A 19,271-nucleotide genomic window follows, 5' to 3' on the forward strand; every position below is an offset into this window, starting at 1 on the left:
TGTAGGGTTGAAGACTCAAATTTAAATGCACTGACATAGGTGACATGTATTGATGATCTAGATTAGAGTTTCATCTTGGTCTCTGTAAGGATCTCATAAGATATGGTCAATAGTTAGTTTCTAATTTAGTGTCTTTTTAGGTTAATGTCTCTCCAACTTTAGACTGCATCTGAATCTCCAGGAGGGACTGTTAGAACTCAGGCAGCTTGATGTCAGCAAACAGTTTAGTAAGCAGCTCCAAGTTTCTTTACTTCCACAGAAATATCAGAAAACAAGCAGAAACTGTTAGAACTAACTTTGTCAGAATTTTGGAAAATGTTAAAGACTTATGGCAACCAAGTTAATTCTGAATAAAGAAAAAGGCAACATCAAAATAGTAGGAAAGCTCTGTGGCAGTGTTACTTGCCTTCATCCCACACCAACTATAGCTCAGTGGCAGTCTTAAAAGATGTCAGTTCCTGTTCCCAGTATGAAGCCATGGTCCCTGGTTCCAAGACAGCAGAGCAAACCTTCTGTCTACAAATTATTTTGCATGTTTGTTCTGTCTGAAACTACCTGAAGTTCACCTAACTCAGAATCAGAATTCTATCTGGGCAGAAGAAAGGTAGACATTGCTTAAAAAGAATGCAGAGATATAAGACAACCTGGGGCAAAAGATCATAGTTCACACACAGACACACACACACACACACACACACACACACACACACACACACACACACACACACACACACACACACACACACACACACACACACACACACACACCAACCTGAAACAAAGAGGGAAAACTGAAGAGAGAGATTCATTGGGCAATTTAAGGCATTCAAAAGCACTCATGTATCTGAGGAATGTAGAAAGCTATCTGCAAGCTCAGAGCAAGATTTTTGCTCATCAGAGCCCTGGGAACACAGTAAACATTCACTGGGGATGAGCCCTAGGATTTGTACAAGCATGGCTAAGTGTTAGAGGGCCCTGGCATATAGCGTGCTGTCCCCTATCTTCCTCCTCTCCCAGTTCCTGGTATTCAAGGCAATTGTGTTGGTCTGAAAAATTTCTGAACACAGCTCAGGAGCAGAGATTTCAGTGACCAAACATATTAGGTTGGTGCAAGATTAATTTTGGTTTTATATTTTTGAAATTTGTTTGATATTGGAATACATTCTTAAATGTGATTATGTTATACATCATTTTAATGCACATTTCTCACTTTATATTTTTCTTTTTGCTAATGACTTATTACTTGCTGTTTATATTTATTTTAGACTAGGGAAATTATGTTAGACAAAAAGCAAATCTGAATGTTTTTCTTCATCGAGTTCAAAATGGACCATTGAGCAGTGGAGACAACTCACAACATCAACAATGCATTTGGCCCATGAACTTCTAATGAATGTACAGTAAAGTGGTAGTTCAAGAAGTTTTGCAAAGGGGATGAGAGCCTTGAAGAAGAGGAGTGTAGTGGCTGGTTATCGGAAGTTGACAACAGCCGATTGAGAGCCATCATCTAAGCTGATCCTCTTACAACTACACAAGAAGTTGCCAAAGAACTCAGCTTCGACCATTCTATGGTCATTTGACATTTGAAGAAAATTGGAAAGGTGAGGAAACTGAATAAATGGGTGCCTCGTGAGCTGACCGAAAATTAAAAAATTGTCATTTTGAAGTGTCTTCTTTCATTCTATGCAACAAGAAACCATTTCTCAATAGAATTGTGACATGCAATGAAAAGTGGATTTTATACGACAACTGGAAATGACCAGCTCAGTGATTGGACAGAGAAGAATCTGCAAAGCACATCTCAAAGCCAAAATTGCACCAAAAAAGGTCAGGGGCACTGTTTGGTGGTTTGCTGCCTATCTGATCTACTACAGCTTTCTGAATCCCAGTGAAACCATTACATTTCAGAAATATGCTTAGCAAACTGATGAGATGCACTGAAAACTGGAACACCTCCAGCCAGCACTGGGCAACATAAAGGGCCCAATTCTTCCCCACAACAACTGCCGACCACATGTCGCACAACCAACACTTGAAAAGTTGGATGAATTGGGCTACAAAGTTTTGCCTCATCTGCCATATTCGCCTGACTTCTCACCAAATGACTGCTACTTCTTTAAGCATCTTGACAGCTTTTTGCAGGGAAAAGGTTTCCACAACCAGCAGGACACAGACCAAGAGTCCATCAAATCCTAAAGCATGGATTTTATGCTATAAGAATAATCAAACTTATTTCCCATTGGCAAAAATGTGTTGATTCTAATAGTTCCTATTTTGATTAATAAAGATGTGTTTGAGCCTAGTTATAGTGATTTAAAATTCACCATCTGAAACCACAATTACTTTTTCACCAACCGAATAATAAGGAATACAGTCTCTGTGAAAATAGATAAACTCCTAAACAAATGGATTACTGCAGCAATTCAACAATAGACAAGACAAATGAAAAGAACAGAAAAAAAAAAAAAAGAAAAGAAAAAAAAAACCCAGGAGATCCCGGGGAAGGGAGAGACTGATTTTCAGAGTCATTACAATAGTCAGTTGTTCAGTCTTGAAATGAGATGAATCAGAAAGGTACTGCCATTCAAAGAAACAAAATAAATAGAAGCCATTCTGTAGGAAGTCCAAATATTGGATTTAGTAGATGGAAACTTGAAAATAACTGCCTTAAATGTGTCCAAAAAACTAAAGGAAAATGTGGCCTAAAAGTTTAAGGAAGTGAGGAAAATTATGTATGAACAAAAGAGAATGTCATTAAACAGAAAGTATAAAAAGGACCCAAATAGATATCCTGAAACTGAGAAGTACATTTGAAATAGGGATTAGAAGGATTCACCGGCAGGTTTTAGCAGGAAGAAGAAAACAATCACTGAACTTGAAAATAATTGTAATGAAGCAGTCAGAGGACAGAAAGAAAAAGGAATGAAGTCATAGTTGGAAGCATTTGAATCCAAGGCATGTGTGGGTATACCAACCATCTCACTGCAACTTCAACTCCTGTTCACTCTTAGTACAGTTTGAAACCATAGGGGTGGCTTTGTGAGCAGTTAGCCAGTGCCATCCCCACTGGGGATGGTTAATGCTTCTGCTATTGCCATCTCCAAGTCTTCAATAATGTTTTGAATAAGGGACTCTGCAAATTAGGTAGTTGATCCTAAATAATGTATATGAGGGTTATGAGGGTTTACTTGTTTATTATTGATCACTGTATCTAGATTCTGAGATTTAACAAGGTCAGAACTCTATTTTATTCAGCAAGTGCTTCAGATATACCAGGTCCATAGTTGGCAGATGGTGTACTCTTAACATGAATGAGTAAATGCACAAGCTGTGAATTGGACTTCTTATTTGTAAAGTGCAAAGTTATCTCTCGTAAAGGTAATGCAGGTTATATAAGAATATATATTAAAAGCACCTGGCACACAGTAGGTTTACAACATGCATACGCTTCCCCTTATGTATTTAATGTTCCTTGGATGCTTAAGTCTATTCTGTAGTCATATTAGGTATTTTTTCTACCATTTAGGGACTTTTGTTTCAGTTGGGAGCTCTTCATTAAGAGAGGGAGAAGAGTGTATCCTGTGTCTGTTCCAGCTTGATGAGTGTGTGATTCTCTGTAGATATAAGGAATCCTTGCTTAAGATCCCCCAAACCTGTTACAGACAGAAAACACAGAGGCTCTTCATAGACCCGGACAATCATTTTCCTGCAGAGGTGGGTTGTGGGGATGAGGAATAGAGTACCAATGGTTATTGACTGCTTTCTCTGTCTGGCCATACCTTTATGACCTCAGTTAATTACATTTCACCTTCAGAGAATCCTAACTAAATAGTAATGTAATCATCCCTCTGTAGCCTGTTTCTAAGACCCTCTGTGGATATACCAAACTCCACGGATGCTCAACTCCCTTATATAAAATGACAGACTGTAGTTGGCCCTTCATGTATCCTGTGGATTGTGCATCTGCAGGTACAGAGGGTTGAGTGTGTTACCCCTAGTGTATAAATGAGGCAAGGATACTCAGAAAGACCAAGCAACATGTGTGTCACACAGTTTATAAGTGAGTGAAATGAGATTAAAACTTAGAACTTTTTTTTGTTTCCTCAAGATTTTTGCTCATTCATGCAACAGATGTTTTTAGGGGCTTGCTTACTATGTCACTGTGTTAGATGGTGGAGTATTTCACTTAAGTATACCATGTCCCATGGAGAAGACAAACGTATCTTCTTCCTTAGCTCCAACCCAGAATAGGCAGTCCCAGTGATAAGCACCAAAAGGAGGTGGCAGTTCCACACACCCCATCTTCCTAGGGAGTGTTGTGATTCTCCTTATTCCCTAGAATGAGTAGCTCCATCCAATAGCTCTTTAGAAGGAAACCTTTGAAAACTCAGCTCCCCCATAGTGTCCTGTACACCAGAGTGTGTTCAGTCCACCCTTTGGTGAGGTGAGATGGCTAGGACAGGGGAGATAAGCCAATGTCTCATTACAGAAATTATCCTGATAGTTTCAGTGTCAAAAAATCTTCCTATAAAAGAGGCATTCACTTCTCAGGTGACTTCTCAGGCTTTTAATATATATCTTGTAGAAGCTGCCTCCTGGATCCAAGAACCACACCTGTGTTTTGGTTCCAGAACTAAAATTCTTATGCTGTGTTTTCAGGCTAAAATTGTGTTGTTCTTTATTTTAAATATGAATGGTCACTTCATAGGCAAAGTAAAAGGTAAAACTGTCAAGCCTTTTTCTGGTTCCTGGTGCATCCTTAGGAATAGTGCAATAAAATGTTGCTGATGAAACAGCAGAGGATGGAATCATTTGCTTGGTGTTTTGCACATAGGTCTCTACACTAGTAACTAGTAACTAACTAGTAACTACTAGTAACTAACACTTAGTTAATGCCTATCAGAGACATAGAACACAAGCTGGGGATTTCTTCACTTCAAAACAGCATCCATTTGAGAAAGCAGTTGGCCAGTAGTGATAGGCTTATCTGAACCTTCTGATTGTCATAGATTTTCATTATCAAGGTGGTTGCCTACCGCTCAATTTCCCTTTGATGCGTCCTAAGCTGATTATGCTGTCACTATTCCAGAGGGTAAAAAAATGAAAAAACAAGCTTAGGTGAATCACAGTGCTTCAGAGGTTTGGTTGTTCTGACAGTTTCTAAATAGCTGAGCTCTCAGGGAGAATTCTGATCCCAAAGCCATTCACAGAGTTAAAACTATTCTCTGAGTCTGTGTCTCTGTGTCTGGTGAATTTAGGTCTGAAACCTTTCCCTTACCTGGACTTCACTGTCTCCTTAACAGCTGAGCTGTCACAGGGAAGTGCAATTGATTATTATTTTTTTTTTCTTCCACAGCTGTTGTTTTTTACCTCAGCTGGTTCCCATAATTCCACAGATGGTAAGCATATGTTTATAGGCACATAGAAAAAGAAGCTATACTGAATTCCTCCCGTCTCGAATTCTTATTTTTTCCTTTCATGCAGAAAGTCAAAGTCACACAGCCAGGGGATCATATATTTGTAGATTAATATTTCTGTGCATTAAGTCTTTGGAAACAGCAGGAAAGCTAATGATATGCTAATGAGCTGACAGTTTTTATTGATTGTAATGGAAGTCGACAAGTGTCTGTCTTGGCTTTTATGCAAACTGGAATATTTTATTAACTGTCTTCAAGGCAGAAATACATAATTGGCTGCATTTTGAAAACCCTCCTTGTCAGTTTCACAAGTCTTACTTTTTGTTAGCCTGTTGCCAAAGCTTGGGTCCTTGCCAGTTTATAAACAGAACACATCTTCATCCATATATTTACATGCCTGTCAGGAACTCTTCTCCACTCCCTTTTCCTTTCCCCTTTCAAAGCAATTTGTTTCGGTGTTTTAGCCTACAAAAAAGGAAACCATTTTCTTCAGTGTAAACAGAGATCTGCAGGGAAATAAGAGTGTTAAAGAAGAATTAGCATTTGTTTGGCGGCAAAGCTGCTTTCATTTGTATCGGAAAGCTCCAAGTGTTGGAAGGGCTTGCCTAATCTTCCTTATTCCACACAGAAGAGGCTAATAATGGCATAATTTTTCTAACTCTTTTTCTGCATCTTCCTGTATTTTTTAGTGTGAAATGAGAAATGTTCTTGGAACAACGGAAATAATGGGCATTAGTGCCCCAGACCAAAACAAAAAAAACAAACCCATAACCTATCACATGCCTGGTGCAAATTTATTTTTAAGTCCCTGGTGAGCTGAGTGCAGGAAGACGAAGAAGGTGGCAACAGGTGGATGTAACAAAGAGGAAGAAAGATCCATTTTCTCTTTCTATTGTACTAATAGTCAAAGCTCCTTAATTTGGGCTCTGCCCCTTAGGGATTTATTTAGAGCCCCAGAGTGGCTGAGATTTAGCATTGTACTAACAACAAGAAAACAGATTGTTTAACAAGTTAATAGTGTAAATAAGATTGCAGGGGAGATTGTTAGGCTACCTAAAAGGACCTTAGTTTTCCAGGACTGAAAAACTGTTTCAGCAGACTGTTAGCATCGAATGCAAATAACTCATTATGGACAGTGGAATAGTATCTCTCCATGAAGGCAATTAAGATAGAACCTCTTTTTTTTTTTTTTTAGGTTTTTTTTTTCATCCCCCCCCCCTCCTTTTTTTTTTTTAAATTGGAGGATTATTTCTCCACAATGTCATGTCAGGTCCTGCCATACATTAGGAGCTGACACAATATTGTGGAGCACTGAGGTGGGTGGCCAGTGGGAGTTTGCTGTGTGACACAGGGAGCTCATTCGGTGCTCTGGAACCTTATTTTGAGAACAGGACTACCTTGTAGCACCATCTTGTGAGTCCGTGTAACTAGGAGACTTTCTCAAATGATTTTATTTACACTGTGAACTGTGGTGTTGGAGAAGACTCTTGAGAGTCCCTTGGATAGCAAGGAGATCCAGTCAGTCCATCCTAAAGGAAATCAACCCTGAATATTCATGGGAAGGACTGATGCTGAAGCTCCAATATTTTGGCCACCTGATGTGAAGAACTGACTCATTGGAAAAAACCCTGATGCTGGGAAAGATTGAAGACAGGAGGAGAAGGGGACAACAGAGGATGAGATGGTTGGATGGCATCACCGACTTGATGGACATGAATCTGAGCAAGCTCCAGGAGTTGGTGATGGACAGGGAGGCCTGGCATGCTGCAGTCCATGGGGTCACAAAGAGATGGACAAAACTGACTGGCTGCACTGAAGTGAACTGATGACCAGCACTGGTCTGAAGTTAGCAGACCTGTGGTTGATGGCCCAAGATTAAGGTGTCCTTTTGTTGTTGTTGAGTCACTAAGTCAGGTCCAACTCTTTGCAACCTCAGGACTGCAGCATGCCAGGCTTCCCTGTCCTTCACCATTTCCTGGAGTTTGCTCAAAGTCATGTCCATTGAGTTGGTGATGCCATCCAACAGTATCCTTTAGAAAAGCTAATTAAAATATCAGAGCTTTTAGATTTTTCATAGGTCTAATGACCAGGTGATCAGTCCCTAGATCAGTAGTTTTCATCAGGCATATCAAAATCACCTCAGGGCCATTTAAAAATTTTATAGAAAATTGTACTTCCTCACCCTCCTCTAAAATTCTGGTATGTACCCCCAGTTTAACAACTAGCATTCCATATGATTTTCACAGACTCTTAAGAGCTATAAATTTATAGTTTAATATTGTGCAAGCCAGGCTTCAGCAATACATGAACTGTGAACTTCCAGATGTTCAAGCTGGTTTTAGAAAAGGCAGAGGAACAGAGAGCAAATTGCCAACATCCGCTGGATCATCAAAAAAGCAAGAGAGTTCCAGAAAAACATCTATTTCTGCTTTATTGACTATGCCAAAGCCTTGGACTGTGTGGATCACAATAAACTGTGGAAAATTCTGAAACAGATGGGAATACGAGACCACCTGACCTGCCTCTTGAGAAACCTATATGCAGGTCAGGAAGCAACAGTTACAACTGGACATGGAACAACAGACTAGTTCCAAATAGGAAAAGGAGTACATCAAGGCTGTGTATTGTTACCCTGCTTATTTAACTTCTATGCAGAGTACATCATGAGAAACGCTGGGCTGGAAGAAGCACAAGCTGGAATCAAGATTGCCAGGAGAAATATCAATAACCTCAGATATGCAGATGACACCACCCTTATGGCAGAAAGTGAAGAGGAACTCAAAAGCCTCTTGATGAAAATGAAAGAACAGAGTGAAAATGTTGGCTTAAAGCTCAACATTCAGAAAACAAAGATCATGGCATCTGGTCCCATCCCTTCATGGGAAATAGATGGGGAAACAGTGGAAACAGTGTCAGACTTTGTTTTTTTGGGCTCCAAAATCACTGCAGATGGTGACTGCAGCCATGAAATTAAAAGATGCTTACTCCTTGGAAGGAAAGTTATGATGAGCCTAGATAGCATATTCAAAAGCAGAGATATTACTTTGCCAGCAAAGGTCCATCTAGTCAAGGCTATGGTTTTTCCTGTGGTCATGTATGGATGTGAGAGTTGGACTGTGAAGAAGGCTGAGTGCCAAAGAATTGATGCATTTGAACTGTGGTGTTGGAGAAGACTCTTGCAAGTCCCTTGGACTGCAAGGAGATCCAACCAGTCCATTCTAAAAGAGATCAGTCCTGGGTGTTCTTTGGAAGGACTGATGCTAAAGCTGAAACTCCAGTACTTGGGCCACCTCATGCGAAGAGTTGACTCATTGGAAAAGACTCTGATGCTGGGAGGGATTGGAGGAAGGAGGAGAAGGGGATGACAGAGGATGAGATGGCTGGATGGCATCACTGACTCAATGAACATGAGTTTGGGTGAACTCCGGGAGTTGGTGATGGACAGGAAGGCCTGGTGTGCTGCCGTTCATGGGGTCGCAAAGAGTCGGACATGACTGAGCAACTGAACTGAACTGATTGTGTCAGGGAGGAAGAAACATCTTCTTCTCTCCTAGGTTTTTCTGGTGAGTATAAGAATTAAACTGATGTGAGACCAGTTAGTAGATACTCAAAACAGATTTCAACAACATGTGTACATGGCCGAGATCCAGGAAAACTGAGTAGCTTACCATAAATGGCTGAAATACCTCACTTTAAATACCATTTTCAGCTAAAGACTAACTGGATGTGGTGGTAGAACTTTGGGATTGCAAGGGGGAGGTAGACAATTCATATGGAGATGGAGATGGCAGAGCAAATTTCAGTAGATAAATGTTTGCTGGACCTGCAGAGACAGTGGGGTGCAGAGTGCATGCTGATCTTGTTTCCCCACCACACCTGGCTCATATTCCTGGCAGAGATCTCTGGTAATAGCTCTCTTCTGGGAACAGACGTTCTGTCTTGATTGTTTTAGGTAGTTAGGGTGAAGGTCAAAGTTTCTTCCTGTGTCTTTTGGGCTTTGATTGTTTTCAGGTCTAATCTTACATTCCACATTTGCCACATTTCAAGTGGCAAGTTTTGCTCGCCTACAATTATATACTTCATAGTTTTTAAGCATTTGATATAGGTAAGGTGTTGATTGTGACTACTTTGTGGAATATACTATGATGGGAATCGCAGGGGATGCTGAGGTGAAAGCCTATGTTTTGTCCTTCATGGTGTTTCCAATTTAGTAATTTGGTTGGTTGCCATTCAGTTCCAGATAGTAATATTTTACTCTATTAATGTATTGGACATTGATACTACCTTCACCATTGTGTAAGGAGTAAATATTGCTCTGCTGCTGCTGCTGCTAAGTCGCTTCAGTCATGTCCAACTCTGTGCAACCCCATAGATGGCAGCCCACCAGGCTCCCCTGTCCCTGGGATTCTCCAGGCAAGAACACTGGAGTGGGTTGCCATTTCCTTCTCCAATGCATGAAAGTGAAAAGTGAAAGTGAAGTCGCTCAGTCGTGTCCAACTCTTAGCGACCCCATGGACTGCAACCCACCAGGCTCCTCCATCCATGGCATTTGCCAGGCAAGAGTACTGGAGTGGGGTGCCATTGCCTTCTCCAAAATATTGCTCTAGGAAATCCAAATGATTGACAACAGGGAGCACGTTCAGTAGCTCAGTCTTGTCCGACTCTTTGTGATGCTATGGACTGTAGCCTGCCAGGCTCCTCTGTCCATGGGATTTTCCAGGCAAGAGTACTGGGATGGATTGCCAGTTCCTTTCCCAGGGACAACAGGGCAGTGTTTTTCAAAGTGGGGCTTTTTGACTTTTTCTGAGAATCCTCTGGGACAGCTTTTGAAAATGATGAATCCGGTCCCACCCTGACTCCCCTGAAACAGAATCTGACATTGAGCCAGGAATCTGAATGTTAAATACTCAATGTGATTCTTAAGAAGTTGGCATTTTGAGAAATACTGCCATGGTGAATGGTATGAAATAAAGCATAGTCTCAAAAAATGAGATCAAAGGAGGTCTGCTGGTATAGGCTCAGCCAGAGTTTCTTTTTTCCAGTTAAGTATAAATGCATTTAAAGTTAAATGAAGAAAAATAATAGAATTTCTATCTTTTTATCCCTTATTTTGCCTTTTTGGGGGAGAAGTTGCTGTGTTTTAAGGTATGCTTTCATCTTTAGAAATCCTCAAAGATGATTTTTCTGAGAGAGATAAGGCTGATCACCTTCTTTTTGTTTGTTGTTTTATGCTTTATAAAATTCTGTTTTCCAAAGAAAACTAAGTGCCTAGCAAATGCTTCCTTTATTGACAAATGTCCAGGAAATAAATACAATCCGCCCGCTATCTGCCGTTTCCACATCTTCAGAATCAACCAATTTTGACCCACAGTTGGTTGATTCCATGCATGCTGAGCCTGTGTATACATAAATCATACTGTATTATGTCATTTCTGTAAATTTTTGTATCCCTGATGGGTGAGGGGTAAAGGAGTTCCCAGAATTACCTTCCAACTACTGAGGGATGACTCTAGTCCATAATGACAATTCAGTGCAAGACCTTTTGGTTCTTATTATGAGAAGATCCTGGGATATATATATCGATATGTATTTACAGGTAAATGCATACACTCACTCTTCTTTGGGTTACAGTTGGTATTTGTACAGTATATTCTGCCTTTCTTTTTAATCCAGACTGGAATTATAACCATTCAAACAAATTAGCATTCCCATCTTGATTCATTTGGTAAGAAAACATTTTAAGCCAGTATGTGGGCTGACCCTCATGACCTTTTTATTTTTTTTAGAAAAAAATATGAAGTGCCTTGAGGTTTTGTGCTGATGGGGATCAAGGATCTGTCCGTTCTTATTTCCATTTTTGTTCAGGTCAACACCATTGACCTTCAGCTAAGAACCTGGCTTCTGTGTAGCACACATGTGTGTGCCTGAGATTACTAGTAGAAAGAGAAATGAGGAGGGATGCAGGAAGAAGAAAGTGTGGGAGAAACAATTAGTAATTTTAAAATGCAAAATCAGTCAGTCATTAAAATAAAAGGGCCACTTTGCTATACAGCAGAAAATAACACAACATTGTAAAGCAACTATGTGACAAATAAAAATTAAAAAAAAAAAGCCAAAAAGAATACTGCTGTGTACAATATACATTGCTACAGGATAAGCAAAAGGAATATCCTTTCAAATGGATTTCCCATTTCTTTTGACAAAGATAATACCATGACAAATATATTCTAGGTTTCCAAGGGTCTTTTTCATGGCTAATAAAAATAAGAATGATTTAGGCTTTTCTGACCAGCAGGTAATAGACCCAGCCCTTTCCTAGTATAAGTATTTTCTCTACTTTTGCATCACTGAGGTTGATCAACTGTCCTGATTTGCCTGGGAGTCTCAGTTTTAGCACCCAAATCTCTAAATCCCAGGCAGACCTAGATAGTCACTCTACTTCATCCATGTTTAGCCTATTTAGACAGATATTTTCTAATGTGATATTATATCTCTCTGATGGTCTGTTCTTTGATGGACATCTGTAGCTTTGTTTACTCTTGACTGATTTTTTCTTTTATCTTGAAAGTTAGCAAAAGCACACAGATCTAAATTGTGACCATTTCAGTTTGGACAAAGATTTCATTGACCCAGCACTTAAGTGCTGGAAGGTTCTGCAGCTTTTGCATACAGCACTTCTTTTTTTTCTAGATCAAGCGACTGAAGCTCAGAGAAGATGGTTGACTTCCTAAGTAGACCCAGTTAGCTACAGATAAACCACTGGCTGCCAATCCCATGCTTTTCTCAGATTCCTCAAACATGCTTGAAAGGTGCCCTGGCCTCTTAAAGGAGATAATTTGCTTTGAAAAACTGTGCAATATTGTGCCAGGAAGAAGCTGATTGACTTAGATTGTGCTCCATTAATTACTCCTTGGAATTCCCTTGCAAGACATTCCAAATTCATTTTGAAGAACTGTGGCAGGGACCTCCTTCCCATGGTGAGGCTGTCTGCTCTGGTAATCACAGACACTGCATCATCCTCATAGAAGAAGAGATTAATAAAGATATCTCGATTTGAGGAAGAGGCCTTTTGACCCTGTTGTTTCTATTAACATTTCCAATTAATATTTTATCTTGAAATAATAAGCAGAAACAGCATTTGCTGATTACCTTTTGCTGATCAGAGGATAAGCACATAAATGTTAAACTTTACTCCCTCTGAAAGACTTGCCACACTATCATAAGCCTATATTTTATTTATAGATTAAGCTCAGTGTACTGAACCAGCTTCTACATGTTCCATCTGTTCTGTAATATCTCTTCCATCAAATCAGGGAAAAATACCCTAGAAAGAGAATCTTGAAATTCAACATGAAAAATCCAAAAGCTATGTCAATATTTTCATTGAGAGATGACAGCCCCAATGACTTTCTTCAATTAGGGCTGTTCTTCTAGACATATTGGAAAATTAAAAGACCTCCTTTCATCCACAGTGAGATGTTGAACAAATCTGAAGACTCACCAGCAAAGACTCATGTTATTCAATTAGCTGAGAGCAAGGTTCTTAGTTTTCCCCAAGTCTAATATTATTTCCTTGATTAATTGAATCAGCAGAGCATTTTAGTCTAATATGTTCCTATTGTCTCTTTCCCCCACCTAAGATAATCCTGGAAATCAGCAATATTTAATGTTTTAAGATGACTAGGGCATTGAGGAGAATTTTTATTGCATCAGTGCCTTTTTAGAGGGACAGCTTAAAAACATTGACTGATGGATCTTTAGTTCTATGAAATCATTAGCATAAATCAGTAGTAAGTAATTGTAGCTTTCTCAAGATGAATGGACATTTTGAGATTTCTGGAAGAGCATGAGTTGGAGTAGGTCAGTGTGACCAACTCAGCTTCTGAATGAGGTTATCAGTCATGTTAAATAAAAAAATCTTCCCTGCAGAGAGCGTGTGACAGGGGCCGTTTGAATTGATATGTGTAATAGTGATTGCCACCTCTCTCTTCTTTTATCAAGGGGATTATCCAAGATGGGAAAATCATCTTCATGCCAAATGGATATATAACACAGTGTCCAAACCTGAATCGCAGTAAGTAGCAACTTAAAGCATTTCAGAATTATGTAATATAACTTGTTGATAATATGAGAGAAGCTGTCAGGAAGGATATACACAAACTATTTACATTGTTGACTTATGAGGTGGTGGGATTAGTGAGGGATCTTATGTATCCTAAATACTTCTGTCTTTGAATTTTTTAAAAGTTTATGTATAATTCATAGAATTAAAGTTTGAAGATAAGAAAAGTTAACATGAGCAGTTTTTAGTCTGTAGATTGATACAGAAAGTTATGCTTGATATAACTATATAAATACATGTATAAAAACTATTTTTAAAATTTCTTTAATTGGATAGTTTACTTTTGCTGCTTCTGTGATAATTCACAATTCTTTAGGCCTGATAAAAATGAGCTTAATTTAAGTTTAAAAATGTTTTACAGTTTAAAACCTACTGCCTTTCCTTTCATTTCATTTTTATTAATGAAAGGGAAAGATCTAGATCTGAAATCCTTGTGCATTCACTCCAATTTTGAAGTCAAACTTAACCAGAAAAATGAAAACCCTTCTATATAACCAAACAACTATGGTTGAAAATATATTTTCTTCTGTTAGCACAGTATCAACATTTATTTTATATTTTCTTTATTGAGCTTGCCCAACTTGCAGTGATTTCTTAAGCCTGGTGCAAGGAATAATGGATTTACAAGAGCTTTTGGCCAAGATGACTGCAAAAGTAGGTATCTAAACTTCACTTGTGATGTTTCATTTTTTTGTCCATCCTGTCTGGAACTCAGAGTGATTTGCTATAATGGAAACATTTTTAGCTTTGGCATCTGAAATATTTTACCATAAAAATGGTTTACTCTTTCTTGAAATAGGACAACCTATAGTAAACATAACCATTTACGTCTTTGATGCTATTCAGCTGTATCAAAATGTTTGCTTGAAAAATGTTTGGAAGAAAGAGGCAATATGTATCACTGTAGCCTCCCTGGGAGTGGAAAAGGAATTTTCCCATTGGCTATTAAACTAGTAACACTGCGAGCTGGTATATGGTCAGAGTCACTGCTGCTTATAAGCTAAGGCATTCTGGATGCAAGAATAATTGCCAATAATCAGAAAGGGCAAAATCACTGTTGTTAGGAACAGATTACTGTCACAGGAAGGCATTATATCACATTTCTAATACATGATTCATTTCAAAACTGGTCCTGACTTCAAATAGTCAAGGAGGCAAGTTTGCTTTTAACAACTTCAGTCTTCTACTTCTGTATCTCTCCATCTTCTCCATATCCTCTTGACAAGCATCTTTTCAGGATTTGCTATTTGCTTGACCCTGTGTTAGGCACAGAGGAGGTAGTGATGAAGTCATTTCTACCCCCACAGACGTCATATTGAGTGGCAGAGCCAGAAATGTATACAATTAGGGGCTTTAATAATATATATTCATAAAATTTAGATTGATAATGAAAAGCCCTGAGCCTTGTGAAGAAAGGTGCTGAATAAATAGAAAACATGGCTAGTGCTGTTGTTATGATACCAATCCGTCGTGGACATGAGTTCCAGCCTAGGGCGAAGAAAGAATTAGGTCGGGCCTAAGAGACATTATACTCTGCAAAAGGAAGACTTTTAGTAACAGTGAAAATGATACATTAATCCTATTCCACCTGCAGCTCTGACAGCTCCTGCCATCAGCCATAGTACGAGGGAAAAATTGGTGGGGTAGGTCAGTGTTTGGGAGGTAGGGCTGTATTTTGGACTCAAAGATTGTGCTGCTGAAGACAGTCTTTCCATTTCAAACTAGGTTTTTTGGCCAAGTCTTTTTTTGTCTGCAAAGGAGAGAAAGAGCACTTTCGTAAAGAGAGAAACTAAAACTGAAAATTGAGAGCTTTTCACTTCAGAGTATAGTGGAAATGTGAAACGCAGGCAATTATTTGCCTTCCCAGCTTGTGGCATGTAGAAGCTATTATTTCATATTGTCTGGAGCAGCTTGATCTCAATGCTGTTAATTATATTTTAGCTTGCTACCAAATTTTTGGACCAAGAAACATGCCACTCAGCTTCAGGTGACTGTGGTTCTCCATATCTTGGAGTCGATGGTGCCCTTTTTGTTCTCATTCTTTTTTGTTGCAGGAATGTCATTTTTGTCTTTTTAGCTATATATTATCTAGCAGCCACGTTGAGCTCTGTCCTCAAAACATTATTATGTAAAATGGGCATTTGTGAGGCAGAAGATATTTAATTGTGGGTGATTACAAGCAGACAATGGTTTAATCCACCTTCTAAACACCCCCGGCCCTGTAGAAGATTTATAAGTCTATTTGTTTCAAACTGTGAATAGAATTATAATTAGAAAACTGAGTACTTCAATTTTCTCTGCAAAATTTGGAACCCATGATAATCTAGAAGAGGAGCTGGCAAACTTTTCTTGTAAAGGGCTGGTTAGTAAATTTTAGTTTTTGTAGATCAAGAAGCAAAATTGAGAACATGATGTATATTTTTATTTCACTTGAATGAAATTGATCAATATAACATGAAGATACTCAACATTGCTAATCATCAGGGAAATGCAAACCAAAACCATACAATGAGATACTACCTCACACCTGTCAGATTGGCTACCTTCAAAAAGAACGCAAGTAGCAGATGTTACTGTTTTCTCCATAGTAAAGGGAAGCTATGTAAACGATTATAGTACTTTGTTGAATTGTTTTCATTTACAGTAGAAACTTTGTAAACTATTGGTGGAAGTATAAATTGAGGCAGCCACTGTGAAAGATAGTATGGAGGTTTCTCAAAAAACTAAACGTAGAACTACCTTATGACCCAGCAATTCCGTCCCTGGGTACATATCCAAAGAAAACCAAAATACTGATTGAAAAAGATACATGCACTCCAGTGTTCATCGCAGTTTTATGTAAAATTGACAAGCTATGTAAGCAACCCTAGTGTCCATCAACGGATGAATGGATAAAGAAGATGTGGTACATATACATATTATATTGTAGCTTGTTACCAAATTTTTGGACCAAGAAAGATGCCACTAAGGCTCAGGTGACATGCGCACACACAATGGAATTCTGCTCAGCCATAAAAAAGAGTGAAATTGTGCCATTCACAGCAATGGACTTGGAGGGCATTATATTAAGTGAAATAAATAAGTGAAAGACAAATGCTGTTTGATATCACTTATATGTGGAATCTAAAAAATACAACAAACTAGTGAATATAACAAAAAAGAAGCAGACTCATAGAGAACAAAGTTGTGGTTTCTAGTGGGGAGGGCTGGAGGAACAATATGGGGATAGTGAATTAAGAGGTACAAACTATTGTACAGTATATCATGGTAGCTTATTATATAGCAAGGAGCATATAGTCAATATTGTATAACTTAAAATGGAGTATAAACCTTTAAAAATTGTCGATTCCTATATTGTACACCTGTAACGTATAATATCTTATACATCAACCATACTTCAATTAAAAACTATAATCACTGAAAAATATAAAAATCATTCTCAGCTCACAGGCCATACAAAAATAAGTGGGGCCAGATTTGGTCCAAGGGCTTTAGTTTGTCAACCCCTGATCTGGAATAAGCTGGAAAGATACTAGGTAATATTTATTGAACATTTACTATGTGTTAGTTACAATGCTTAAATTTTTAGATTCCCTCTCTTTAATCCTTACAGCAATCCTGAGTCAGGTTTATTAGCCCACTATCCAGGAGAAGATGGAGTTCCAAGAAGGTTGTGTAAGTTTTCCCAAGAAAAATGAATGGCAAAGCTGGAATTCAAGCTTAGATTCTGAAAGTTGAATCATGACTGAGAAAGTTTATGATTGGGGGAGAAAGGATTAGAAAGAGAATCAAAAGATATAAAGGAGGAATGACTGATGGAGAAAGAGAGGAAGATACTGCCAGTAAGAGGATGGCAATAATAGTGAGAAGAAGCATGGGCATGTAAGAGGAGAGAAAAAGAGGAGTGTGTGTTCAGAAGGCATCTGTTGGGAGTGAAACGTGAGCATGGAGCTTGTAGTAGCTTTTGAAGGAGGAAGATCAGGTAAGAACAAGGCCTCTGATCTCACCCATCTGGTTATAGCCACTTGTCCTTAGATACATGTGGCAATTTTCTGAGTTCTGGGTTCACATTATGTGTGCTTCTGGCAGGACCACTCAGGGGTAACTTGTATTGTATGATCTCTTTAAGGTTTTTCAGATCATGGGGATGACTCAGAATTAGACTGCAAACCTGAGATCAGCCAGGTGAATTCTCAGCGAAGAATTCCTTAAGATTTCTCAAGGAAGATATTTCTATTTAGCCAGGACCACAGTCTGAACTGGATGGTCTTCCTTCTGTGCCTGTATAAGCCTTGTTTCTTTTTTGTTCACTCTGAAGCTGAGGGTACAGCCCTTTCGGGCCCCACCTTGATGTAGGAGTTTCCTTTAAGACATCTCATCTTGGGCAGACCCTGTTATCTGTCTCCCTGGCCTCCTCTGTAGCCGTCAAGGTGGGAGCCCAAAGGCTGCATGTTTTGGCTGACATCATGAAGCTTTGGTACTCACTCGCCTCCCTAGATCCCTGGCCGTGAGTTTGTTTTGGCCACTATGGCTTCTTCCTTTTGTATCAGCTCCTGTGATGACTTTTTAAAAGCTTTGATTTGTGTATTTTATCCAGCTTTTTAGTTGGTTCAAGTAGGAAAGACTTTCAGGGTACCTAGTCTGCCATCTTTCTGGAAGCAGTGTGAAAGAGATGGAGTCTGGGGTGATAGGCCAAATCAGAAGACAAGTAGGATTCCTGGGCACAAAGGAAATTCTAGGGCACTAAATTCATCTGTATTTGGACTTTGCCTTTGGTTAAATAAGCCAAGATTTAGCTAATAGGATTAGAGGTTTGGTTTGAGTTGCCCAGCAGCTATGACTAAAATCATAGAGTTTTGCCAAGAGAACACACTGGTCATAGCAAACACCCTCTTCCAGCAACACAAGAGAAGACTCTACACATGGACATCACCAGATGGTCAATACCAAAATCAGATTGATTATATTCTTTGCAGCCAAAGATGGAGAAGCTTTATAGAGTAAGCAAAAACAAGACTGGGAGCTGACTGTGGCTCAGATCATGAACTCCTTATTGCCAAGTCAGACTTAAATTGAAGAAAGTAGGGAAAACCACTAGACCATTCAGGTATGACCTAAATCAAATCCCTTATGATTATACAGTGGAAGTGAGAAATAGATTTAAGGGACTGGATCTGATAGAGTGCCTGATGAACTATGGACGGAGGTTCATGACATTGTACAGGAGACAGGGATCAAGACCATCCCCATGGAAAAGAAATGCAAAAAAGCAAAATGGCTGTCTGAGGAGGCCTTACAAATAGCTGTGAAAAGAAGAGAAGCAAAAGCAAAGGAGAAAAGGAAAGATATAAGCATCCTAATGCAGAGTTCCAAAGAATAGCAAGGAGAGATAAGAAAGCCTTCCTCAGCAATCAATGCAAAGAAATAGAGGAAAACAACAGAATGGGAAAGACTAGAGATCTCTTCAAGAAGATTAGAGATACCAAGGGAACATTTCATGCAAAGATGGGCTCAATAAAGGACAGAAATGGTATGGACCTAACAGAAGCAGAAGATATTAAGAAGAGGTGGCAAGAATACACAGAAGAACTATACAAAAATATCTTCATGACCCAGATAATCACGATGGTGTGATCACTGACCTATAGCCAGACATCCTGGAATGTGAAGTCAAGTGGGCCTTAGAAAGCATCACTACGAACAAAGCTAGTGGAGGTGATGGAATTCCAGTT

At 39.0% G+C, this 19,271-nt stretch overlaps 1 protein-coding gene across 2 annotated transcripts in view; it reads left to right on the forward strand.

The window, feature by feature from the left end:
- Positions 1–19,271, forward strand: part of NELL1 (neural EGFL like 1) — a 1,034,994-nt gene that overhangs the window by 235,763 nt on the left and 779,960 nt on the right. For both annotated transcript variants that reach the window (XM_055581358.1, XM_055581357.1), the window contains 2 exons: positions 13,419–13,491; positions 14,111–14,193. In XM_055581358.1, coding sequence (XP_055437333.1) covers positions 13,419–13,491; positions 14,111–14,193 — 156 coding nt within the window. The remainder of the gene's footprint in view (positions 1–13,418; positions 13,492–14,110; positions 14,194–19,271) is intronic.

This window comes from Bubalus kerabau, chromosome 5, assembly GCF_029407905.1.
Source record: "Bubalus kerabau isolate K-KA32 ecotype Philippines breed swamp buffalo chromosome 5, PCC_UOA_SB_1v2, whole genome shotgun sequence".
Taxonomy (NCBI): Eukaryota; Metazoa; Chordata; class Mammalia; order Artiodactyla; family Bovidae; genus Bubalus; species Bubalus kerabau.